The sequence below is a fragment of the Aspergillus uvarum genome, assembly GCF_003184745.1.
Source record: "Aspergillus uvarum CBS 121591 unplaced genomic scaffold BO82scaffold_126, whole genome shotgun sequence".
NCBI classification, from domain to species: domain Eukaryota; kingdom Fungi; phylum Ascomycota; class Eurotiomycetes; order Eurotiales; family Aspergillaceae; genus Aspergillus; species Aspergillus uvarum.
This window is the reverse complement of record NW_020291423.1, coordinates 1-24,958: the sequence shown is the minus strand read 5'-3', so window position 1 is coordinate 24,958 and position 24,958 is coordinate 1. Positions and strand designations below refer to the sequence as shown.

General features: G+C 52.0%; 9 protein-coding genes across 9 annotated transcripts; 4 read left to right on the top strand and 5 right to left on the bottom strand.

Moving 5' to 3' along the window:
• Positions 1-749: 749 nt before the first annotated feature.
• Positions 750-5,181, bottom strand: BO82DRAFT_437419 (DNA repair ATPase SMC5). The gene is made up of 6 exons (XM_025641190.1): positions 4,407-5,181; positions 3,425-4,339; positions 2,490-3,377; positions 2,357-2,429; positions 2,174-2,301; positions 750-2,121 (listed from the first exon to the last, which is right to left on the bottom strand). The coding sequence occupies exons 1-6, from the start codon at positions 5,076-5,078 to the stop codon at positions 1,027-1,029; spliced, it is 3,771 nt and encodes a 1,256-aa protein (XP_025485622.1). The 5' UTR covers positions 5,079-5,181; the 3' UTR covers positions 750-1,026.
• A 304-nt stretch (positions 5,182-5,485) lies between these two features.
• BO82DRAFT_298755 (uncharacterized protein) lies at positions 5,486-5,858 on the top strand (the record flags this gene model as incomplete). Its single annotated transcript, XM_025632000.1, has 2 exons — positions 5,486-5,602; positions 5,667-5,858. The coding sequence occupies 2 exons, from the start codon at positions 5,486-5,488 to the stop codon at positions 5,856-5,858; spliced, it is 309 nt and encodes a 102-aa protein (XP_025485621.1).
• A 511-nt stretch (positions 5,859-6,369) lies between these two features.
• BO82DRAFT_360047 (lipase family protein) lies at positions 6,370-10,372 on the bottom strand. Its single transcript, XM_025636738.1, has 2 exons — positions 9,782-10,372; positions 6,370-9,728 (listed from the first exon to the last, which is right to left on the bottom strand). Exons 1-2 carry the CDS (start codon positions 10,139-10,141, stop codon positions 6,549-6,551), a joined length of 3,540 nt encoding a protein of 1,179 aa, XP_025485620.1. The 5' UTR covers positions 10,142-10,372; the 3' UTR covers positions 6,370-6,548.
• Positions 10,373-10,646: 274 nt separating this feature from the next.
• BO82DRAFT_388024 (FMN-linked oxidoreductase) lies at positions 10,647-12,025 on the bottom strand (the record flags this gene model as incomplete). The annotated part of the gene is made up of 4 exons (XM_025638355.1): positions 10,647-10,927; positions 11,046-11,142; positions 11,390-11,647; positions 11,873-12,025. 4 exons carry the CDS (start codon positions 12,023-12,025, stop codon positions 10,647-10,649), a joined length of 789 nt encoding a protein of 262 aa, XP_025485619.1.
• Positions 12,026-13,485: 1,460 nt separating this feature from the next.
• BO82DRAFT_360045 (putative MFS transporter) lies at positions 13,486-15,428 on the top strand. Its single transcript, XM_025636737.1, has 4 exons — positions 13,486-13,861; positions 13,940-14,040; positions 14,096-14,243; positions 14,296-15,428. The coding sequence occupies exons 1-4, from the start codon at positions 13,666-13,668 to the stop codon at positions 15,339-15,341; spliced, it is 1,491 nt and encodes a 496-aa protein (XP_025485618.1). The 5' UTR covers positions 13,486-13,665; the 3' UTR covers positions 15,342-15,428.
• A 389-nt stretch (positions 15,429-15,817) lies between these two features.
• On the top strand, positions 15,818-17,345 carry BO82DRAFT_379587 (phosphoglycerate mutase-like protein; the record flags this gene model as incomplete). Its single annotated transcript, XM_025637698.1, has 5 exons — positions 15,818-15,868; positions 15,988-16,033; positions 16,105-16,233; positions 16,328-16,882; positions 16,948-17,345. The coding sequence occupies 5 exons, from the start codon at positions 15,818-15,820 to the stop codon at positions 17,343-17,345; spliced, it is 1,179 nt and encodes a 392-aa protein (XP_025485617.1).
• Positions 17,346-17,963: 618 nt separating this feature from the next.
• BO82DRAFT_437415 (uncharacterized protein) lies at positions 17,964-20,060 on the top strand. Its single transcript, XM_025641189.1, has 2 exons — positions 17,964-18,176; positions 18,288-20,060. The coding sequence occupies exons 1-2, from the start codon at positions 18,094-18,096 to the stop codon at positions 19,795-19,797; spliced, it is 1,593 nt and encodes a 530-aa protein (XP_025485616.1). The 5' UTR covers positions 17,964-18,093; the 3' UTR covers positions 19,798-20,060.
• A 773-nt stretch (positions 20,061-20,833) lies between these two features.
• On the bottom strand, positions 20,834-21,838 carry BO82DRAFT_298740 (nascent polypeptide-associated complex subunit family protein; the record flags this gene model as incomplete). Its single annotated transcript, XM_025631999.1, has 3 exons — positions 20,834-21,078; positions 21,139-21,311; positions 21,789-21,838. 3 exons carry the CDS (start codon positions 21,836-21,838, stop codon positions 20,834-20,836), a joined length of 468 nt encoding a protein of 155 aa, XP_025485615.1.
• A 1,036-nt stretch (positions 21,839-22,874) lies between these two features.
• Positions 22,875-24,361, bottom strand: BO82DRAFT_396863 (putative short-chain dehydrogenase/reductase family protein). The gene is made up of 2 exons (XM_025638871.1): positions 23,916-24,361; positions 22,875-23,846 (listed from the first exon to the last, which is right to left on the bottom strand). Exons 1-2 carry the CDS (start codon positions 24,094-24,096, stop codon positions 23,002-23,004), a joined length of 1,026 nt encoding a protein of 341 aa, XP_025485614.1. The 5' UTR covers positions 24,097-24,361; the 3' UTR covers positions 22,875-23,001.
• Between the last annotated feature and the right edge of the window lie 597 nt (positions 24,362-24,958).

The window sequence follows — 24,958 nt, the reverse complement described above, 5'->3', positions numbered from 1 at the left end:
GAGAAACGGCAGTGTTTCTTCCTCTATAAATCGATGAAGACAAGAAAAGGAGAAGTTATGAAGCATGTCTACAACATGCATCTTCTTCTTCTTTTCAAAGGCTCTACGCAATCACATCTGTGCAGGCATGTATACACTTGCCGATATGCAGGGATAGCCCTGGTGCTAAGCCAGGCCGGTTTGAAAAGTGCTCTCTGGAAAATCTGGAATGCCAAATCCTTTCCCCTTTCGTTGTATCGTTGTATTCTGTGTGTGCGGGGAGGGTTTAGCCTTTCCATCTCGATATCTGCTAGAGAGCACGTCCCATGCCGACTCAAAGGGGGTATATTCAAACTGTGACTGTAGCGAGTCTGGAATATCAGTAATAATTCCATAGACCATGGGGACCTGTCAGATAGTGAGTCGAAAAGACGACTTGTGTGATTTAGTCTCGACTATTGCCGGAGAAGATCAACGACAGAGTTGGGAGAGATGAGAACTCAATTTGATTCTTACGAGCCTGGCTCGTTCCTATGTGCTTATTTAAGGCTTGGAGGAGGGTGAGGAACGAGGAAGAGATGAGTACGGAAGTATATCGTCCTAGATAAACGGTTTCTATGCCCTGATACTTTTTGACCGCACTCAAGTATGTATAGATCTTACAGGTTGGCAGCGGAATTGCAGTCTCAGATCCCATGATGTACCTAGCGAGCTTACATCCCTGTGATAAAGCTTTTCCGAGTTTCCCTAGGAAGAAGAACTCTTTGGGGGTAAATAGTTTTTAGTTTTGCAAATGACAACAGTTATGCAATGTCCCAGTTTTGAATCCCACCTTTCCGTATGTTTTGTCATGTACATCCGAAAATAAGCAAAATTGCTCTCTGCTAGAATATCCATCATAGCCTCTTCCCAGCTTCGTAACGTTGACCTAGCCAAATAAAACAAAGGTATCACAAGTGAGTCAAACTCCCGCAAGAAACGATGTAAGAAATCCCCTATCCAAACCTACAAGCCACAAACGGGAACGAAGTGAAACGTTCTGGATAATCAACCGTAGACTCCGACGTCCCCATTGCTTCGAACCCCGTCGATCGCCCTTCCCTTGCCCTTAGTACGGCCGGCCACAGCTCTCATCTTGTTAACCGCCTCGCCGAAGCTAACGACGTTGTAGTCTTCGGGCATGTGCTCTCCGCTGTAGATGCAAAGAACCCGCATGCCAGGCTTGTAGGTCAATCCACTCAGGAGCTTGGGGGTGATCAAGAAGTACTGGCCGCCGCCGCCGCCGCTTTCAGACGGAGCGCAGGCGATGTCGACCAGGCGCCCGTGAACCATGCGCTCATTCCGGGGGTCCATACCCTGGTTGATCTCGTCGACAACGCGGAACGGCGAGGCGGACAGGGACTGGAGTGCCATGAGGTAGAAGATCGTGCTGACAGCTCGTTCGCCGCCGGACTGCCGGTGGGCGTCCAGCAGGGACAGGTTCTCGTGCTCGCGGAACTTCACGTGGATCTGGATCGACCACTGGTCGAAGTCCGTGTCGGCCGCCTCGCCGTGAGGGCCGCTTTCCTCCTCGGCCTTGTCCAGGGTGACCTGGCCGGCACAACCAATGCGAGCAAAGGAGTCGGAGAAGGCATCGCTGATGCTCTTGATGATGCGTTCGAGCTTGGGCTCCCACTTGCCGCGGATCTCGTTGATCGCGTGGTTGTAGTCCGCAAGTTTGTTGTCGAAATCGGAGAGCTTGCTGCGCAGCTTGTCGATTTGACGAGCCCGTTCCTCGAACTCCTTGATCACGCCGCTGTTGCCTCCGTGGGTGAGCTCGAGGCGTGCTTTCTCGGCATCAATGTCCGCATCGAGCTGATCGGTGGTGTGGTTGGCCAGCGTGGGGATAAATTCAGCCAGATCGGGTTGTCTGCTAGCGTTTGCCAGGATCTTTTGCGCTTCCTTGTACAGCTTCTTCATTCGTTCCGTGGTATCCTTAATCTGCTGCTGGGCAGCCTTCACTTCGTCGCGCTTTGTATTCAGCCTCTCCTGGTGCTGGACGTTGCGCGCCCTAAGAGCCTCGAGATCGGAGATGCCTTCGATGTGTCGGATCTTGATTTTGATGAGTTCTTCGTGTAGTCGATGGAGAACATTGACCGCAGTCTGCCGCCTATTAGCAATGCTGTGCATTTTCGAGGGTCGTCTCGAAACTTACCGCATATTCGATAGCAGCCTCGGCCTTTTTGATCGATACTTGGGCTTGTTGGTCGCGGATTCCCTTGACTCTCGATCTCACCTCATCAATCATTCCCTGTATCTCCCTCTGTTTGCGTTCCTCCTGGTCTTTAATCGGATTAGCATCTTAACCAGCACAGATCTCGCATATGTCTTTACGTACTAATTCTCTCTGGAATCGCTCTCCAGTTTGAAAGTGCCGTTTGCTTCTCGCCTTTCTCCTGCTCGAGTTGTCTCTGTACGAGGTCAAAATCAGCACTGAAGGTAGTGGCAAAACACATGATGTTCCTGCTTACCCGCTCGTTATCTATATCCTCATATCGTTTACCCAGCTGAGCGAGTCTGGCTCTATCACCATTCATTCTCTCCTGCAGCTCGCTTGCCTCATCTTCGAGTGCTTTGATCCTCCGCACTATGTCTTCCTTCACAGATTCATCGACCGGCTGCGAAGTCCAAATCTTTGCAGGTTTGACCGGTCTTACTCGCGTGGAAGTTGCACTGGGACCATACTCCCGTCGCCGGACCACCGCATAAGTCTGCTTCCCGGCCACCCAGGAGCTTATGGGTCCATCCTGCATCTGCGTGAACTCCTCATCGCTGATATCCCGAAGACTTATAGGTGTTTGATGCAAGCGGTTCTCACTACAAAGCATAGCTACCACAGGATCGGGTCCGCTCAAGAAGTCTTTGGCCCATCCATCAAATCCAAGACCTCTGAGTTGCTGATCGGGGATGGATGGGCGAAGACTATCTAGGGGAATAGAGCAGGTACGAATACTGATGTCTGAGAGCCTCTGCTCAACCAGAGCTTTCTGCAACGTCCTGAAGTCATTTCGGGTTTGCGTAGTAAATGCAGTGAAATCCGTGCGTTGGAGTAACGATTCGACAGCGTAGGCGTAAGCAGGATCCTTGACTGAACAGGTAATAGTTGGAGGTCCGAAGACCTCTTTCTCAAACCGGCCCTGATTCTCCTGTAGCCATCGGTAAGCTTTGACAGAATCCGAAGATAAGCGTTCCAGCTTTGATTCCTGCTGTCCTGCTTGAGAATCGAGGTTCCTGAGCTGTCCCTCTGCCTCCCTAATCTGATCCGCTGCATGCTTGTGTGCTTCTAGAAGAGGCCGTCTTTCTTCTTTGAGTTTGTTTGCCTGCGCCTCGATTTCTCTGATTTCCGTTCGTTTCTCCCGCTGTCCGATATTAGCAGCTGAGCGTAGATTTACCTCAACACACTTACAATTCTCTCGTTATAAGAGTCCAGATCCAAAGCTGCGGGCTCTTCCTCTTGCAAAGAACGCCGGAGTTTGTTCAAATTCTGCTGAACCTTGCTGATGTTCTGCCTGTGACTCTGCCCACTTCTCTTCTCAGCTTCAGCTTGGTCATCCAGATCCTTAAACTGCGCCTCGAATCGCTCAATCTTCGTAGCAGCAGTGGAAGCCTTCTTTTCCGCAGTCTCAAATGCCTGAGTTCTGTGCTTTATGACATCATCCAGTTTAACACAGTAGTCCTGCCTCTCATTTAAGGACCTCAAGGCAGGTTCAAGCTCTCTTTCAAGATCCGCCAATTCTTGATTTTTCACATCCCGCTCTCGTTTCATTTCATTGAACTGGGTATGAAGCTCCGTGTACTGCGTGACCGGGCGAGCAATTTCCAGCATCTCAATCTTTCGCTTAATCTGAGCTCTCTGGCGCATACGTTCTACATCAGCTCTCTGCATCTCTTGTCGGTCCTCAAGGTTCGCTAGAAGATCTCTATCGCCCTGATTGTCTGTCTGTAGCTTTTTCTGTTCAACCCTCAGACTTTTGAGGTTCTCGTGCCACTCGACCATTTCGTCACCCGCCGCAGCTCTCTGTGTCGAGTTGAGGAGTTCGATGGGCGTGAGAGCAGCGAATTCGCTGACCTTGTCTTGCGGAAGGAATTGGCAAAGGTTATCAATCTGAATGGCGAAGGACTGGGCGAGTTTCAGCACTTGCTGACGGGAAGCCTGCTTCCCGTTGACCGTGAAGGTGCTTTTGTTGCCATCGCGTTTGATGGTCCGAGACACTACGGGGTTGCGACGAAAGCGCTTTCCGCCTGCAAGCTCGATCTCGATAATAGCTTCTCGACAACCGTGCTTGACGAATTCGCCAGGATCCTTGGCGCGCCCGAGGTGCTAAGAAGTAGAGGCTGATTAGGAAAGCCCATAAGCGATGGAGAGATTTCATAATAGTCGTTCGTACCTGCGGTCCCCATCCTAGTCCTAAACATATTGCACAGACAAGTGTACTTTTTCCAGTTCCATTGGGTCCGATGACCATGTTCAGTTTCGGGCCCGGGAAGAATTCCGCCGATGTATAAGTGACAAAATCGGTGACTTTGATGCGAACGATGGCGCCGGGTTTGTAGCCTTCAGGTGTCGTCTCGTTCATATCGGCAGGCTGCGATTCATTTGCAATGGTCACAGGAGATTGGGTGCCATCCGCGCCGCCGGCCTGAGTGGGATCTGGTACGCTGTCGTCCTCACTGCCATTCCCTGCTGCCTCAGATCCGGCGGACTCATCCTCTTCTTCACTGGAAGCGTCCTCTTGCCCTTCTTGACTCTGTCGAGCGGTTTGCGTGCTCGATTTAGAGCGCTGGCTCGTGTTGGAGTTTCGGGGAGTCGGCTTTACGGTAGCTGAGCCTGAGGAGGATGATTCGGCACCTGAGTCGTCGCCTGATCCACTGGCAGAGCGTTCAGAGTCCTCATCAGACTGATCATTATCGTCCTTGCTTAGTCTGCGGCGCTTATTCGGGTTTGAGGATCGAGCTTTTGAATTGTTTGGAGGCGATCCGGAGGAAGAGGAAGCATCATCGCTTTCGTCCTCCTCTTCCGACCGGGTGCGACGGCGAGGAACGGACCGTCCGGAAGGCATTTCGATAAATGGCGAGCACGCCGTGCGATTACCACCGGCGCATTTGGAGGGGGGGGGAGAGGAGGGGGGAAAGGAAGCTTTGATTGTTGACACCGCCTTAGTGATATGGGAACGGTGATAAAGAAAGATACAGTATGGGCACGCGGGCGGACGCGACGCGAGTCGGAGGGGAACAAAGAAACTCTGGACCTGCCCATCTAGCCCCGTTTGGGTTTAGCGCCGACTTTTGACACCCTTCCGCCGGTCGGGGACTTCGGAGCTCTTTGTTGTATCGACTTGCTATCCTCCGCCTTCGCCCCTCTCTTCGTGATTTCGTGGGTTTTTGCGACAGCTTTGTTCACCAATCGACGGCGAAGTCAATCGCAACTCTTTTTAGCGCAAAGTGTGAAAGTGCTCGAAGCTTCAACATGTTTCGCTTGCCGAAAGATATCCCACGAGCTACCCTAGCAGGCGCCGTGATTTGTATCACTATTTCCGGTACTCTTTTTGGCGCCTCACAGAAATCTCAACACCAACTCCAACAGGTATGGTCTCTGACTCCATCTCAATCACGGAAATCTCTTTGTTAATGATCTCTTTCATCTGCAGAAAGTACAAGAACAAAAGGCACTTGAGCCGACGATCGATGAGCGAATCAACGGGCTCAGAGGCATGCGAGAGAACTTGATGGCCAAAAAGGAACTCGTGGAAAAGCAGCTTCAAAATCTGGAAGCTAAGATTGAAGAAAGAACCCGGAAACAGCCCAGTGAGCCGAAAAAGGAGCCGCCTCACAGTAGGTGAAGAGTCGAGTGAGAAAGAATGTGAGCTCAAAAGGATAATGTCGCCGCCCAATGTCTTGGTTCGATTACTGCTTGCTAGCCTTGTGCCAATGACAAACATTCAAGTGACGAATGCTTGGGCGGTTGATAGTCACCTCATGCCGAGCCCTATGGTGCAAGGTTCTGCTGGCGGTGTGTTCCCTTACGTCGAGGGCGGTGCGGTGCCGCCTGGTCCCTGTTGGTGACTTCAGAGCTGTCTTAACTATACAAAGACATGCGTGAACGAACAGTCTCCAAATACGTAAGTTCGAGAAGAGATGCCCTGGGTGGGTATCGAACACAAGATGAAGTGAAGAGACCAACATCGAACCAGCTATTCATCGTTCACTGAATACAAGTTGAGCCATGCGATTCTTGTATTCAATGTCGGCTCTCATGCCATGGGTGGCATTCATTGTCAGGGCTGCTCTTGAGCTTCTTACGGGATTACGGGGAAGCCTCGAATATCGTGAGAACTAAACATTCGAAGCTGCGATGTCTTGAGATTGCAGGGTTTATTCCAAAATTAGTATTCGACTGTACATGATCGCTGTTCTCCGTCCACTACCTAGTCAAACCCAAAGATGAGCAAAAGAACCGGTATCTCGAGGCTCCATGAATACATAATCATATAAGCATCGCTTTATGTTGTAGGCATAAAGTCAAGATAACATCACTCATCCAAAATTCCACGGGCAAGTGCAGCAAGACTCGCTTCATATCTTGCTGGGTTGTGGTCACTAAACATTCCTGAGCCAAACCTGAGTTCTCCAAAAGAGGCTTCAACATCTCGAACGAATGTCAACTGTGCTCTAGTTGCAGGCCGACCTAACACTGGGTGGCCATCACTGCTCACTTCAGATGTGAAAGCGTTTCGCTGCAAGACCCTCATTGTTTCCACCAAAAATACCTCACCAGGTGGTAACAGTTTGGGCGCACTCATTTCCTCACGAAGCGTCTTCAATGTATTCCACGCCCACGCATCTTCTCCTACGCCTAAACCTGCGTGTGTCAGAATGGGCGGCTCGTTAACGTAAAACTTGTTCACAATGCTTTGCCTGAAGCCTTCCAAAACTCGAAATCCCACATGGGAGCGCGCGCCAGCAATGTCACCCTTGAATGCTACAGCTACTGTATGCATATCATGTAAAATGCCGAGCGAAAGACAAGGAACCACATCTTGATCATTAACGATGGTAGTGATCAATCCCCGCGTTGCGCGACGCAGGAAAGGCGACATTGTCGCGGGAGGGCCGTATGCATAGACATGAATAGGCCGGCCGGCGGGCACAAAGAAGGCCTTGCCAAAGGACTGTTCGTCGCTATCAGATGAACCCAAGTTCGTGGTCTGATAGGAAGTGGTCGTGAATGATGCGCCAAAAGCATCCCTGCTGGGTTCAGAAATCATTGTTGCAAGGAGTGCAGCAACGCCTCCCCCGAGCGAATGTCCACACAGTACCAGCCCATACTCAGGAAATTCCTCGAGTGCAGCTCGGATTGTCAACATGACTCGGCCGCCTCCTCCCATCAGAAGACGCTTGGCTGAAGCGTGCATTCCTTTGTGGACCTTCCAATTCCTACCTTGCCACTCAAGGTCATCATACTCGCAGGTCATGTCGGTCAGAATATCTTCGAAGCCCCATGTCCCTCGCAGAGTCAGAACAACTGCTTTCGATTCATGGTCCAGGAAAAGATAGTGTACTAGAGGAATACCGCTTTCCGTTTCCCCTGCGGCGTTACTGCCCCCCGCAGAGTCGACGAAGGAAGACAAGAGGATCGTGGAAGCTGGCAAGCCTGTGTGATCAGAGAAATCACTATGTTCCGGGCTAGATACCTCTTCGGCGGGTAGAGCACTAGTCAGTCGCGGAACACCCATGACTTTCAGGGCATGCGATCCATATGAAGCCGAGGAGAATCTGCAAAAACGTCTGATGTTCTGCACAAAGTGCTTGGCAGGGAAGATGCCGGGCACGGTGCCATCCCGGTTCAAGCTTTGAAGTGCTTCTATATCATCATAAGCACTTTTTCGAGGACGATGGGCGAGTAAAAGTGATGTCTCAGACCCCGCTGTGGCAAGAGAGTATATGCTCGGGGATGATGCCCGAGGGTGATGGTGCGACATAGAGGAGCTGGGACGGCCATCCTTATTGGTGAAGATGGTCACATCACTTTCCGACCTGGTCAGTGACAGAGAACTGCTACTACGCACATGGGTTCTTCGCGTGACAGGGGACCCGGGTCGTGTGTTTGGTGGATCTTGAGCATAGGCTTTTGTGTGGTTAACAAGAGACTCCTCTGACTTCTCGCGTATGGCGTAATACTCCGTTCTTGAATTGCCTGTGTGACTACCCTCTCGGGCCTCAGAGCGGCCCGTCTTTGGGAAAGCCGCGGGCTTCACACGATGTTCTTGCAACGGCGTTCTAGGCAAACCTCTGTTCGCTACAGGTGACGATGGTCCACGTTTTGGTGATGTCGCTGCTGCTGCTTCGTGAGCCCCGCTGCGGTCGGATTTGGTAGTACTTTGTTGTGCTGATGTCTTTCGCGCGTTTGCTGCTCCCTTAAAAGGTCTCACTTGTGGAATCGCGTTTTCGGACGATGGTAGGGATTTTACTTTCTCTGCAGTAGGCTTCGTGGACGGGCGCTTGCCATTTTCCTTTTGACCAATATTGCTAGACTTGACCCTTTGCGCTCCTTTCGCGACAGAAGACTTCGCAGGACTATCTTTAGATGTGGCTGCTCGCTTATCGAGAGACGAGGGGTCTGAGTTACCTCGATCAAGCTTGACAGGGTTCAAGTTGACACTTCGAGCTTTACTGGTATTGGAATCCTTTAAGTGATCCTCGGGTGAAAGCTTCTCTGTGGCCACTAGCCTAGCGTTGCATGGTGCGTCAAGACTGTTTCCTATTGTGGCGAACGACTGATCCCCGACGTTTCGATGCGACCGGGAAAGTTCCCATTCGTCACCCGCCGGCGATGCTATGCTTTCTTGGTGACTGGATGGTCTTACATCGGCATTGTTAGACCTGGTGAAGGCGGTCCTGAACACCATCATATGTTTGGGAAGCTGACCCTGGCTGGAAGATCTGGAGAGATTACTATCATGGTGTCTCTCCTCAATCATCATTGTGCCTGGTGGAGCAGCTATTTCACCAACGTCATCATCAAACACTTCGACTGTGATAGTCCTGGCATGTACCAGGTCGGTCCTTATAGAAGCACGGCAACCCTGAGGCAATTGTCTCATGATGTACAAGCGGATATCATCGTCGGATATTTGATGCGAGTTCTCGGTGGGAAGAGAGAAGTGAGACCTTTCTGCGGTATCAGCAATGCTTGCTGGTCGCTGTACAGCATCGAAAACATCTTCATCGTTCCCAGTACTCATGAATGATGAACGATTCGTCTCGTCACGCAGTTCAACAGTGGCAGCTCTCGGCTGTTCCATTTGGTGTGTACCAACAACATCTGCTCTCACGCCATTGTCCAGGATAACCACATCCCATACGGATTCCACACCCCCGACTCCACGTGCATGCCGTTCTGTGTTTTTCCGACCCCAACGCTGGAGCAGTGCAAATCCAACACATCCAACCAATAGATCCGCGACACCAATTCTTCCAGCTCGCAGTTCAGTACCGAATTCGGAATCGTTGAGGTCTCTGAGCTCGCTCCGGAAAAGAGTCACGATTGCGGCAATAGCCCTAGACGATTCAGTAGAGCCGAGTGTTGCATCGAGTGTGGAAAGTAGTGACTGAGATATGTTGGCTGCTGATAAAAGTGTAGCTGAGGAGAAATGGAACGAAGCAGCGGCGAAAAAAGATGCCGAGGTTATTGTGGAATGCAAAGTAGCCAGCTAAATTGACTGTCAGTTTGGTGAGTATAAACATGACAATGCCAACGACTTACACTCCGTTCGAGTAATGACTCTGCTTCTGCCTTGCCATACTCTCCGTTGCTGCTGTTGACAACATCGCGCCCAGCCCTTGTCAAAATTCCCTCTAGTATTGCTCTGCTGAGCTCCAGCCCGGTCAATGTCGTGGTTCTCGCACCATCTATCGCAGCGCCTCCAACAAATGACCCTATCCGAAGAGATAGAGAAGTCGACTGAGTCATGAATGATACCATAGATGCAAGCGGCCTCGGAAGAAGAGGCAAGCCGGACGTGGCTGGAACATGGCGGGTGTCATCCTCGCGACCGACTTGCTCGTATGCCTGCTCGATATCATCCCGTTTCCATGCTTTCCGCAGACTGAAGAGTCTAGACATCCCAGCCCATCACAATTGCAGTCGAATTGACCCGCTTTGACCGATGTGCCGTGAGTTTCGTTTCAGCCATGAGCAAAAAGTCGAATACTTTTGGGGTGAGAAAGACAGAAAATCACGCGGCAGTTTTCGCAGGGACTTAAAGTTTAATAGAAGTTTCTTTTGGTGAAACAGAACATGGAATATTGCGCTGGGGGAGGGGTTCCTGGTTGATGAAAAAGCCAGAACTGTGATCTGGATTTGGGCGCAAGTGGCGACTGGGAGAAGCAATCATGGATAGAACCAATCACTTCCTAAGGGGTTATGCCGGCATTGACATGTGATCCTCCGGCTCTTCCTCTCAGCGCAACACCGGTACTGTACCGTAGGTAGGTACTAGTACCTGCCCCGAATAAACAATCAATCTTGATCTGATCGGTCTTCGCAGACTCTCGGCAAGTAAACACACTTTATTGTACTACCTGGTATGTTCTCATTCAAGAAAATATTGAGACTACGATTGATTTTCTTACATTATAGCGTGCCCCATCTCCCCCGGATACACGACCTTTCGGATCTTGTCGCAGTAGCACTCCGCCACAGACCGAATCCCCGATAGCCCCATGTTTTGCCAGACATCCGCCAAGAGCCCTCTGATGACAATATCTGCTCCTTTCTTCCCATCCATATCCAACCCGTAAATGACTGGCTCGCCAATAAAAACTGCTTTTGCTCCTAGACAGAGTGCTTTGATGAGACCTGCACCCGTTCGGATCCCGGAGTCGAAGAGAGCCGTCAGTTTGTCCCTGACTACATCAACAACCTCGGAGAAGTACTTCCAGAGAGCCTATTGCGACATCAAGTTGTCGGCCTGCCAGTATGCAGCGATGATTAGCGCATGTATCCATGTGATTTTGAGACATCCTACCTCCATGCTTGGAAACGACGATGCCATCACCGCCCGCCTCCACAGCAAGCTTTGCATAATCCACATGCTGAATTACCTTCAGGAGCAGCGGACCGTCCTAGTTCTTCCGCAGAAAATCAAGCTGATCTCAAGTGTGTGGGGCACCGGAGAATATTTGCGAGCTCTATGATTTCAATGCACAGGGAATATCTCCTTCAATTCTTGAGCTAGGATCCTTCTTAAATTCGCGCGGAATAGTGGGGGGTGAAACCGATCTCGTTCCCTATTCCTTGATGAATGGGACATAAGCATTGTCCAGGTCGGCCGGTCGCCAAGTGAGCGACCATGTGTCCAGGGTGAAGGACGACGAAGCCATTATCCTTTTCACGTGTCAACAAGGAAAGTGTGCTCTTATCGTCCCTTGGCCAATCCAGATGAAACCATCTCTTTCTATTGCCATTGGCTTTTGCCACATCAGCAATCGAGCTGCTGCTCGTTGTGCCAAGGATATACGGGACCCCAATATTCCCACATGCCTCTGCAAGTCTTGTCTCCTTGTCTTCGTGGAATGAGAAATGGATTGCACACCAAACAGGCGCCACAACATGAGGATTGGAATATTCCTCTCAGAAAGTGTTGAATGAAATGTCCTGGATTTCTACAAGAAAGGAGCAACCTGCATATGATCACAAAATTGTGATTACTCAGCTAACCTGCTTCAGCATTTGTGGACTCTAGTATGATACTATTTCAGCCGTTCGACTTTCAGACCGCACGAGAATAGACCCAAAATCTTCTATTGACGAAATGCCTACTGATTGCTGTTCATCGTGTTTTTTTCCTCCTACTCCACGCGCGGTATATTTGAAGCTACGGATTCCCAAGGCCGTCTTTGCCTGTTCTTCAAGTTGGCGAAGATTAGTGCTGGCAGTAGGATTGACGCCTGAGGTGGTTCCTTGAGAGTATATCTCGGACTGGTTGTTCCCATAAGTCTGAGACATGTTGGGCGACGGCGATGGTACTTCAGCCTGAATTCCTCAGATCGACCTAACCTGGGATCCTTGACTATATTAACGTTGCATGAAATGACAAGACAGCAGAGATGATGCTAAATACGCAGGATGATCTTTGATGTCATGTCAACTTAAATCAATGGCGCGCACAAGTTACTGACTCATTCATTTCGAAGCGAATTCCAGCTCGTTTGCACCAGCTTTACTGATCTTGACGAAAGTTCAACTAGTCACTTCTAAATCCAGGAACCTCATTGTTGACTATCAGATATATGATAACCGCACCACATACTGACTTGTCATCAACACTTCTCAGAGCGTCTTATTCGATCATGGCTCTCGGTTTGACGTTTTGAATGTCGACCTATCACCATAGTCCGAGTAGTGTATTGGTCCATCGCAGCCGGAGGTGTACATTCCGCATCGTTGGAGCTTGATCGTGCGAGATGGAAACAGATATTAGAGACCCGTGGGTGCGCAGCCAGGGCCAGCTCAGAAGCCAGCGTGTTGACACTCGGTAGTAAGAGTGACAGCAACTTCATCACGAGAAACGCCGCTGTGATCCGATGAGTGTGACAGCTTAGGAGTCTCTATTTTCGCCGCTTAAAGCACTGACCACTCTCTTCTCTTGTCTACAGCGTTTGATCAAGTGTAAGATCAATGCAATGGAGTAACACTGTGCTACATTCGTATAAAACGAGCCAATGGCCAGTCTTTCCTAGGTACAGTACATACTCTGGATCGGGCTGGCATCATCTTCCTCATTTGAGTCATTTGAACTCTCGAAGTTTGGTGCAGGTTTTGTTCCAGGGCTTCGGAAAGCAATTTTTGCTTACCAACGACTTGACTTGAGGTTGTGGCTGCTTATAACTCCTACAAGTACGTGATTTTTCCGCCTAGGGTCACGATACAATTATCCCCCGCGGGACAGGGGCTATCGAGTGAAGTGGAAATTCGATTGTTCAGGCGCATCGCAGTGACGTTCTCTAGTGTTTGTTGAGTGCAGATCTGATCATCTGCAACCGATTGCTTTTACTCCTTGTGGGCATTTGCATCATCATTATGCAGGTTCTGACTATTGTATCCTTGCATTGCCAAGAATGTTGGCCCGTGTTATGAGCCATGGAGCTGGTGCAAATCGCCCTCCATTTTAAAGTTTGATGAGGGACGACCCAGCTCAGGGTCTTTTTAAGACGCATCACCAACAACGCCCACCAACAATAGTAAACCGTTCATGCTATTGATTTCATGCGACCATCGCATGGCGAAAGAACACTCCCATAGGTTCTCTTAATGAACTATCCTCGATCTGCTCACCTGAACTGCAGAAGAAAAAAAGGAAAGAAACATTGGGTCTAGATCCTTGGCGATCCTTGGCCACTGCGATTAGAAATCTCACATTTTTTCTAGGGCATTTTTTGCCTTCCCTCACTTACAACGTAGTGGGTGTGACGGCTGTCAGTGTACGTGGACTTCTTCCTTCTTTGATACATGAGTTGCGATACCCTCGACTGCATTCTGATACATGGTGCTGTTGTAGATCACCCCACGGGGAAGTTCATCTGAGCGCCCAGACAAACCTGCGGGGATCACAGCCAAGGCAGCTATCATCGCCACTACCACCCCTCATGGATTACAACAGAGAGCCCAAGGCAGACGCCGAAGCACAATCCCCCACACGAGCATCGTTGGGCGTAGATGGCGATGATAGATCGGACTTATCGCTGTCAGACGAAAAAGGGGCACGCCACTTGATATGGAAGATAGACATCCACATCATCCCCTTCGTTATTCTTCTATACTTATTCAGCTTTTTGGATCGAGGTGGGTCTACCTCGTGCAAATGATCTTTTCATCCGGTCCCCTGGCGGTCTACAAGCGGTTGCTAATACGACCCAACAGTTAACATTGGCAATGCCCGCTTGTATGGCATGGAAGAAGATCTAGGCCTAGTGGGCAATCAGTATCAGGTCGCAGTATCCATTCTGTTTGTTACCTACTGCGTATGCTCCCATACACACCAAATTGTTCAACGCAACCACTGACAATCATTTGAAGCTGTTCGAAGTCCCATCCAACTTGGTGATCAAGAAACTCAGGCCCTCGCGGTACATTGCCTCAATCTCAATCATCTGGGGCATTCTAGCTACCTTGACAGGTATTACGCAGAGTTATGGCGGGTTGATTGCCTGCCGTGTACTTTTAGGTCAGTATTCTGCACTCGCTCCTCGCTTTTATTCTCATGCTCATGTCATTAGGTGTTGTCGAGGCTGGGCTCTTTCCTGGATTGATGACTTATCTCACGCTGTTTTACAGCAAGCGAGAGATCGCACTCCGGACTGGTTATTTGTTCAGCAGCGCCGCGGCCGCCGGTGCCTTCGGGGGTCTTCTTGCGTACGGCATTGGCTTCATGGATGGCGTCGCGGGGCTACGGGGCTGGAGATGGATCATGATCATCGAGGGGTTTCCCACCGTCATCCTGGGGGTTTTGACCTGGTTCTTTCTCGCCGACGAGCCTGATACAGCGTACTATCTCGACGAAGACGAGAAGGCTATGGTCGTCCGTCTGCGCCGTCGCCATGTCGGCCAGACTCCGTCCGCGCAGAAGTTCCACTGGGCGGATGTGAAGGAGGGCGCGTTGGACTGGAGAATCTATGCATTCTGCATCGCCCAATTTGGAGTCGACACGATGCTCTACGGCTACAGCACTTTTCTGCCCACAATCATCAAGGGAATGGGCAAGTGGTCCACTGCTGAAGTTCAGGCACTGACCATTCCGTGCTATGCGCTTGGCGCCATTGTGTATCTACTGATCGCTTGGCTCAGCGATCGGACTCAGCGCCGTGCGATATTCGTTTGCATCTTCGCTGTGATCTCTGTGGTCGGGTACGGGGTTCTGATCTCCGATTCATCTTCCGGGGTACATTACTTCGGCGCACTGCTTATTGCCTTGGGGCTATATGTGACCGTGGGGCTGCCGCTTGCATGGCTACCAACCACACTGCCGCGATATGGGAAGCGGACCTTTGCGACGGGTCTACAGCTGACGTTTGGCAACATCAGTGGCGTCATGTCGCCTTTCCTGTACAAAACTGAGGAAGCACCGCGCTATGTTCGAGGCAATGCGGTCACGCTCGCGCTGGTTGGCTTTGCCGGGGTGGTCTATGGGCTCATGTGGTGGTACTATCACTGCAAGAATAAGCGAAGACAACAGGGCTTGGAAGACAACAAGGTTGCGGGCATGACTGATGAAGCCATTGAAGAGCTAGGAGACAAGAGTCCTCGGTTTGTGTATAGCACTTGACCGATATCATATAATTTTACCTTTTTGACGCGGGTACATATCATTCGAAGGTTATTTCGCTAGTGAGTAGAACATAATGAACACCAAATGAAGAACTAGTCCCTGCGGTGATATAACGGACTTCTTGGCGGGTCCGCTGGTCGATCTTTCAAGAATCCAACCCGGCGGTTGTCGCATGTGCCGGTTTCACTATCTACAACACACTCTCAGGCGTGTCTCTACTTCCGGGGAGGCTTGCAACGGTCATGCTTGGCGATCTTTCTCTTGGGACATTGCTTGTCCCATTTATAATCGTCATCATCAGCATCATATACAACCATGACGGTTTGTTTACTATCAAAAGATGGCTCGGTCCGAGCGATGGCCCATTCTTCTTAGCTTCAACACTTCATTCTAGTCGGAACACCCTTTGTCAATTACCACGATATCTGCTTGGTCTGAACACGACTGAGCAATCTCAGAATGACGACTGGAATATGTTCCATCACTTGGGGGGCAATAAACCCTGGATCGAGAAGCGTGGCGGTGTACACTACTCGCAGAGCTTTGGGGCCCGACCTCGTCATTGACCAGTGCACATGGTATCATTTCCACTTTATATATGCCTTCGAATCTTCTTATACAAGATCGGTTGACTCCCGACTAGATGTCACGCCACGGGGCGCGGTACCCGACGCGATCAGCCGGAGGCCGTAGGTTTTGTCGCCATAGCCACAGTACTCACTACAGGATACGCTGACAACAGCAACAACAACCACTCAAGGCCAGATTGCGCTCCTCAATCGCATCCGCGACGCCAACGTCAAACTGAACGGGAGCCTATCATTCCTCAACAACTGGACCTATTTCACCGACGACCCATCCACCGACTTCGACCAATTGACCACCACGGGTCCCTATGCAGGCACCCTCCAAAGCCACACCACAGGCCTGCACTTCTCCACCCGCTACAGACACCTACTGGCCAGCAAATAGTCGCGACTCAGGCTCTGGGCCAGCGACTGCAACCGCGTCATCCAAACCGCCCGACACTTCGCATCCGGGCTACTTTTCCGGGTCGTCGTCCCCTTCAGACTGGCAAGAGTCCGGGAAAGCCACCCTCGAAGTCATCCCCGAGACCTTCGACCGCGGCCCCGACACCCTCACTCCCGGGGACACCTGCCTCCGCTACCTCGAGGACACCGACCACGGCCATGACTATGGTATCCCAATGCTCGCGCGGTTCCAGCAAGCCTACATCCCGGCGATCGCGGAGCGACTACCCACCGAGCAAGGAAACCCCGCGCTGGGGCCCCTGAGCAACGCCGAGGTCTACAGTATGCAGGAGATGTGCGGGTTCGAGACGCTGGTGCGCGGGTCGAGTCCCTGGTGCGCGGTGTTCACGCGCGAGGACTGGAAGCATCTCGAGTATGCGCGCGACGTGCTGCATTATTACCGCGCGGGGCCCGGAAACCCCTACCCCCGGGTGATGGGATGGCTTTGGCTGATTGCTACGACGGGTCTTCTGAGGTCGGGGCCCGATGCTGGGACGTTGTTCTTGAGTTTGTGAGTTGGCGGTCCTGTGCGAGTGGAGACCTGGCTGAAGGCTGACTTCGGGTTGAAATAGTGTGCATGATGGAGATATCGCGCCCTTTCTTGACGGCCTTGAAGATCATGGCTGATCCGAAGTATGATCCGGAGCTCCCGGTTCCTCATATGGTTTCGGAACGGGTCTGGCGCACCTCGTCGGTGATGCCCATGGGTGGGCGGGTTGTCCTGGAGCGGATGACGTGCTCGTCCGGGGATGAGGGTGCCCGTGGCGATGCTGGGAATACCTTCCTTCGAGTAGTCATCAATGAGAAGGTAACGCCGCTGCCATACTGTAAATGCGGGCCGGGGTTGTCTTGTCCTTTGGTGGATTTTGTGGGCTATGTTGACAGGATGCGGTTGGAAGTAGGAGAATTCGGCGCTGTGTGCGGTCTCGATGGGGATTCTGGACAGGTTACTTTCCTGCGGCAGGACTGAATGTATACTTTTGATCGATGGCTATGGGTCCGCTTTTTGTCCATATTAACACACCCATGTGCGTTGTGGTAGAGGCCTGTAGATTTGTATAATTGGCGAAGTCATTGCGATTCGGGATGCTGTCACGAGATTCGATTCAATGATGGACTAGTCAAATCACTTCTTAAGGCTCTTTGCTCTTACACATGATGGGATTTATATTGCTAATCACGATCACCCTCAAGATTCCTGGAGTATCATTAGCCTTCATTAAGTTGTGAGATGAGATGGAACGTGCTAAAGCCATTCCTCAAAAACATACAGGAAGCGGGCCACAGACTCGACAAAAAATATGTCATTGGCATAGAACCTTGATAAACTGCCTCTCAAGTTTCAACTAAGAAAGCTCAAAACCATCTCACAGAGACCCCCTAGAAGTAATTAGATTCCAGTGACAATTTCGCACAAACAAATAAGTAGAAAAATGTTGTCCCATTCATGTCCAACCGACCTCTCCAGTCTACATACCAAGACCACACCCTCACGTGACGGTATCCCGGCTAACACGACTGTTTATGGGCGGAACCCCAAAACTTTTGGGCCGGAGATCCTGGGCCAGCTTCAACTTCACTCCATCAATTCCGCACCGTCTCCAGCCCGTTTTGCACATCCTTCTTCTCAGCGAATCTGCACTCGTCTTACATCGGTCTCATACTTCTAGCTATTGCTTCAACTTACGACAAGCGCATCTTGAAATCTCTTTATCATCATGGAATACCACTTTGTTCCCCCGGAGGAGCGTGCCAGAAATGAGAAGGGCGAGCTGTTACCCTGGGGTTATGTTTACAAGGAGTAAGTGGGCATCAGCGCAAATTCTTGCGGGGGGTTTCCCTCACAGATACCTGGACTTGTTTTTCCCCCGATTCCAAAAAGCAAGCGATGCTAATGGAGGAATCCTTACAGCGAATCCCGCAATCCACGCCGCGCCCCGGAGGAATCAGGCCCCTTCGGCAAGCGCCGCAATGCCCGCTACGAACACACGCGCTCGCGCACCCGCACCGGCACGCCGGCGGCCAAGCGCGAGAACCCCAACGTGACGGAGTTTGGGCGCCTGTTCGCGGCGCAGCAGGAGGACGAGAAGGTCCGCAGCAACACTTTACCGAAATCGGCGTCGGCGTCGAACGTGGAGAGTCTGCGCAAGCAGCAACAGCACCAGCAACAACAACAGCAGCAGCAGCAACAGCAACAGGAGGCGGAGAAGGTCGCGACGGAGTGCATCCTGTACGGGTACAAGAGCAAGGACGGGGAGTGGAAGGTGCTGGACAAGTACGAGCGGATCTCGCAGGGGTTCATCTGCGAGGACTATCCGCGGACGGACCCGCACGCGGCCACGGGGTTCTCGCAGCTGCTCAGCGGCGGGGACGTGGTGATCCGGACGGGGCTGTCGGCGGACGCGAACCGGAAGTCGAAGCGCTACGCGGGCGGGTACCACTGGATTAAAGTCACGTTCGACTCGACGACGGCGGCGGACCGGGCGTGTTTCTTCTCGCCGCAGGAGATCGACGGGCACCTGGTGTTCTGCGAGCTGTACCATGGCCGCGGCCCCGCGGAGGATGTGCCCATCGTGGCCGGGTCGGCGGCGGCGCAGCGCGTGCAGTCCAAGGCGCCCCGGACGCTGACGACGTCGCATTCCACGGCGTTCCTGCCCACGGGCTCCGACAAGGAGCGCCATACCCTGCCCCGGTCGTTTGCGTTCGGCAACCTGTCCACGGTGCCGGATCTGATGGATGAGGAGGCGGACTCGATGGACTCCACGCCGACGGCCAGCTCGACCACGGCCATGGGGCTCGAGCAGCCGACGGGCAGCAGTTTTCCGGTGCAGCAACAACAGCGCCCCGTCATCAGCGCCCCCGCGGCGCAACCCAAACCCGAATCCGACTTCATGACCCATATCCCCACGGTGCGGCGGACGAAACTGCGGCCGTTGACCGAGGCCCTCCCGCCGCAGCCCACCGTCACGGAACGGGTGCTGCGCTCCATCCCCATCCTCAGCTGGTTCACCGGCGATATCGTGGGCGACGGCCCGCAGCTGCGCGAGGACGGCGTCTTCGACTATGACAAGTCCAATACCTACTGGCGGTTCTGGTACATGATCGATAGGATCATCGGCACAGACATCTGCGGCCTGAAGGAGGAGTCCTCGGAGGCTGCGGTCCCAACAACGATCGCAGCCGTAACGACCACGGCCACTGAATCGCCCGTACAACCGCAACAACAACAGCAATTACACCACCGCTCAGCCTTGCCAGATAAAGGCCCCCTCTTCTCGCGAACCCCGCTGGAAGCCATCGAGAACCCCAACGATGATACCCCAGCAACAACAACAACAACAACAACAAAAGCCCTTCAATATTCCGGCTCCTCGACGGGGCTAAAGGAATTAGACCCCCGCCGCCCGTTCTCCTGGGATTGATGTAACGTGATGTGATGTCGATTCGGACCGAGGAAGGTGGAAGCAGACGGATCTGCGCACATGATGGGCCTGGACCAGCGATTGTACGCCAGCAAACACCATATCTACCCTGTACCATAAACCCTTTCTCATGTCTGCGCCAGCGGTTATTGTCTTTGCCTTGATATCTATCTCTACGATGAGAGCGAACGAGAGAGAAAAGAAAGTCTGGTCTCAAGTTCATTTATATCTCCGCGTCTACTCTTCTTTTTTTTTTTTTTTTTCCTGGTTGTCATGACTTTCCATTTCTACTTGCATTGTGTGATGGAAAAGGGCGTTATTATGGATCTTTGCAAGTTGCGCGCGTGGAGACGGGAAAAGAGATGCATGGGGACATATGGAATTTCTTTTTACGTATAAACTACTTACTAGGTAATGAAGGACGTCTGCATATATTCCGCAAAGAGGGGTTTCCTGCTGAAAAGATCTATGTGGGTTGAGAAGCTAGGTTAGACTACTGGTCTACTTGACGTAGACCCAGCACTAGTTGTGCCTGTACGGTAGGTGAACCCTTACAATGCTACTATACACCGCAAGAGGGTCGACTGCCGATCTCGATCTCGTCTGTACTGCTCAGTATAGCTGGATCCATAAGAGCTTACTCGGAAACAGATACAAAATGCATGAAGATTCAACCACCGAACTTGACCACCAGCATTCTCACTACATCCCAGAGACGCAGCCTTTTATTCTCTGTTTCAAGGGTAAAATTCAACCTCGAACAAATCAGGACCTTAACCTAGATTTCTCGAAATGATGAAGGAAAAGATCTCGAAAATCCCCGCAAACAAAAAGAAACTCCAGCTTCTTGAAGAGGGGGTAGTAGTAGTACTGGTAAGATGCAGATCGCCCCTTCACGGGAACACACACACATAGAGTAGGGAGCGGAGGTGCCTTCGCCAGACACCAACCCAGACACCACCCACCCACACGCACGCACACACCTTTGACAAAATAAACAACAGAAGTAATATTCGTTATATTAGAATCTCAAATTTTACTCGACGTTGCTCTCGAAGTTCTCGCCCTCGACAAGGTCGGGGATGTCATCCTCCTCATCGTCCTTCTTGCCCTCGGCGCCCTGGGCCTTCTGCATGTTCTGGTAGCTCTCGGCGAGCTTGCGGAGGGAGGCCAGGCTGTCGGGGCCGAGCTGGTTCAGGATACCGGGGACGAGCTCGGTGAGCTCCTTCTCCTCGCCGTTACCGTAGAGGGCGAAGGTGTTGGAGGGGACGGAGGCGTGGACTGTTTGCGAGGGAGTTAGTTCTTGTTGTCGTAGTGAGCAGGAGAAGGTGTGAGATTTACCCTTGGGGGCACCGAAGTGGATGACGTTGCCGTCCTCCTTGAACATGTTGACCTCCTCGATGGCCTGGATGGGCTGGACGTTCATCTTCTTCAGGGTGGCCTGGAGCTTCTTGTCATCGGCACCGGAGGACTTGTGGACCTTCTTGACCTTGCGGCGGGGAGTACCCTTGCCTCTGTTTCGGGGGGAGAAGGTTAGCGATGGTTCGATCGATCGTGATAGTCATGATGTGGTAGATGTGAGCAAGCAGAGGGGGGTTTGGAAATCGCGGGCTGAGTTTTGGCGGTAGGGCGCGCTTCAGCTTGCATGTCGAAGGAATAGGTTGGATTGGTGACCGGTGTTCTATGTGCACAAGGGACATTGAGGTTGCTGGAAGGTGTTGAGAGATACGTACCCTACCAAGCGCAGAAGAGAGATATGTCAGCAAACACTTTTTCCATTGAACATTAGGTAATTTGAAGATTCAAAAAGGATTGGGGTGAAACGCGAGTCGCGCGAGTCTTTTCTCATGCAGAGGACTTGCGATTGTCAAAGAGCTCTGCGTTGGCGAGGAAAAGCCATGGCAGCTGGGAGCTGGCCTTCGAAATGACGAGGGAGGGGAGGGGCATCGGGGTCGACGGGGAAAATTATGACAGAAGATTCAAAAAGGCACATACCAATCCGCACGCTAGCCTGCATCCGAGCCAACTTTGCCTGATCCATTGTGAAAGGTGATTGAGTGGTCGTTCGAACTGAACCTAGAAGCGATAATAACGCAAGACTTGTCAGAGATGTACGTTCGGTAAGACTCGTGGAATTTGTGTGGTGGAGGTTTTGGGAATAGTGGTGGTGGTTTGGTGGTGGTGATGGAAGTGGGTGGAGAGGTCAGGTGAGAGCGACGTGACACTTTTCTCGGTCGGGTTGGTTCAAGGGAGAATTGGGGATTTCTTCGTTGAAGTAACGGACCAAATGGGCGACGAGCAAGAATTCTGACGATGAGGCTGGCAAAAACAGAGGGGGGGGGAGACCTACCGAAGATGATGATGAATGGTGCTGAGGGAGAAGAGGAGAAGGAGTGGAAGTGGGAGGAACAACGACGACGGGTGGTGAACGCAAGCAGCAGCAGCAGCAGCAACCGTCGCTGGTGATGCGCCGGGCGGGTTTGTGTGGGGAGCAACGCCGACACGGCGAGACCACCGCGCCCCTCGCTAAGAGTCGCATGGCCTCTACACTACGTATAGCTCCCACAGCTTCTACAATGATGATTATGACTACAAGGTACATCCTCAATGGTTTGGATCTGCTACTATCATCGAGATCGGAGATCTGCCATGGTGGTTGTGGGCGAAAAACTCGAACAGGGAGTCCAGAGAGGCTCCTCGGCTAAACCCTAACGATCTCCCGCTGCTGACGGGCAGCAACCCATTTGGCAATCTGTGTATCACCGATCGAACGCATGGTGCAGTCCTGAGTCCATGGCAGGTCGTCCGCGCACCTAGCATGGGCAATGCTTCTGCCAGGAATGGGACGATTGTCTTCATAAACTGTATTGAGCTGAGTTGTGACCAGAGTGGTGGCTGATTGTATGGGACCCTGGATGTTCACCACCCGAGCCCCAGTATCTCATTCCTATTCGGGTAATCTGATGTTCCCGCCCGCCGGTCCCTTCCCAGTCGTCTCGATGAGGCCCAGCCATGACGTAGCATCAATATCGTCGAGATACTCCATGAATCTAGTCTTTGTCGTCTCATAGTTATATCACAGTTCATATTAACTATCAATGAAGAGATTTGTCCATCAGAAACGCTATGCTACAATGCGAACAGTCCAAGATACAAGCGATGCCTTAAACGTCACCCGTCACGGATGGGAACAATCAGATGGAATCAGTCCCTCTCAGCAATCTGCTGTTTAGTCCACTCCCACAGTTGCCTTCCCATCTCCACGTCATTGGCATACGGATTCCCACTGGCATGAACCCCAATAGGCACATAGTAAGCGCCATTAACCAGCGTTTCCCGCTTCGCTCCCGCAGCCCACAGCTGGTTCAGCGCCCCCGTGCGCAGCGACCGACAGAACCCACTCTTGATGACCTTCAGCCCCAGATTGAAGACGGGATTCCTCTGCATCGTATGGTCGTATAGATCACTAGCCACCGCGCCCGGGTGCACTGCGACGGAGAGAATCTCCGGATAACGGCGGGCCAACTCGGCCGCAAAGAGGATGTTCGCCGCCTTGGATGCGCAATACCGGACCATGCCTGGAGTCTCTGCCAGAGCGGACGCGGAGGTCATGACCTCGAATGAGGGGCTGCCCACGTTGGCAGCAGAGCTCAGGGACACGACGCGGACGTCCGAAGACAGCGCCACAGTCTTCTGCATGATCGGCAGCAGCAAGGTGGTGAGCAGGAAGTGTCCGATGTGATTCGTGCCCATGTGCAGCTCGAATCCGGCCTCGGTGAATTTGGTCGGGTTGTTCATCGTGCCCGCGTTGAGGATCAGAGTGTCCAGGCGGTCGCAGTCCGCATGGAAGCGCTCGGCCGCGGCGCGGATGGATTTCAGTGATCCCAGATCCAAGGGTAGGTATCTGATGTCGACGGCGGATGGAATATTCTCCCGGATTGATGCAATGGCATCCTGGGCTTTGGCCTCATTTCGTGCGGCGAGGTAGATGCGGGATGGCTTGTGTTGGGCGAGTTGGACGATGGTTTCCTTTCCGAGGCCGGTGTTGCCTATCCCAAGTGATGAAAATTAGCATGTGCCACTAACATGAATAATCGACAGAGACCAAGCAGAAATACCTCCTGTGACAAGAATGACCTTCCCTGAGAGGTCAACAATGTCCCGCTGGGGTTGGAAGGACCACCCCAGGAGACCGAACGAGAGTTCGTTCAAGGTAGGACCAAAATGATGATAGTACTCCGAGGGGCGCTGCAATGCGCCCCAAGTGGCCCTGTGAGATGATGAAACTGTAGCTGACATCTTGAGAAGCCTACAAGAACATAGCTCGATAGGAAAGGAGTATGAGTTCTGAGCTTCTTTCAATCGCAAGTTCAGGAGACGCCCAAAAAGTTGCCTCCGGAAAGCACGGGCGCGGCCAGATTGTGGTACGGGAAGCCATGTCCAATCGGAGGATATGCCATAGTTGACATCTCAATGCGAAACCTGGAGATTCGGGCTGTAGTATATGATGCGACGATGGCGGGGGAGGTGGTTCGTGAGGATCAAATCCGACAGAGGTTGCAAGATGCAGAGCAGACACAATGGATGGTAAGTTAGCTAGCATGGTTAGCCTAGAATGGTCGGGGCGCTGCTGACGCTGGAGCCGTTGTCGGAGTCAGCCCGACATGCCACTCCGTTAGGCTCGGTGGGTGGGCTGTGTTTGATTGATCGGTACCTTTATTGATAAGAGCTACTTGTCTCCTCCCACTTCGGCCCAAGTTTCCAAGCACTGCAACAACAAAAGCTTAAATCCACAATGCGATTCCTCTGTCTACACGGTGCTGGGACCAGCGGAGAAGTACGTCTGTCCATGCAATGCAGTCTTAATCTACATCAAACCCCCCTCCCCCTCCATCATTCCCCGAATATGTTTGGCGGGGGCACAGCAAGTTGACTCGCGGCATCTAGATCTTCGAGATCCAGGCTGGTATGCCTTGCCCCGAATTATGATGGAATCAATCAACACCACACCCATCGCTCAAACAAACCATCCTAACCTATACCAGGTGGAATCACCTACGCCCTAGAGAAGAAAGGCCATACATTCACCTACATCAATGGACGAGTTCAAACCGAGGGTGAAGCCGGTAAGCCTCCTACCCCTCATCCAGCTCGACCTTCC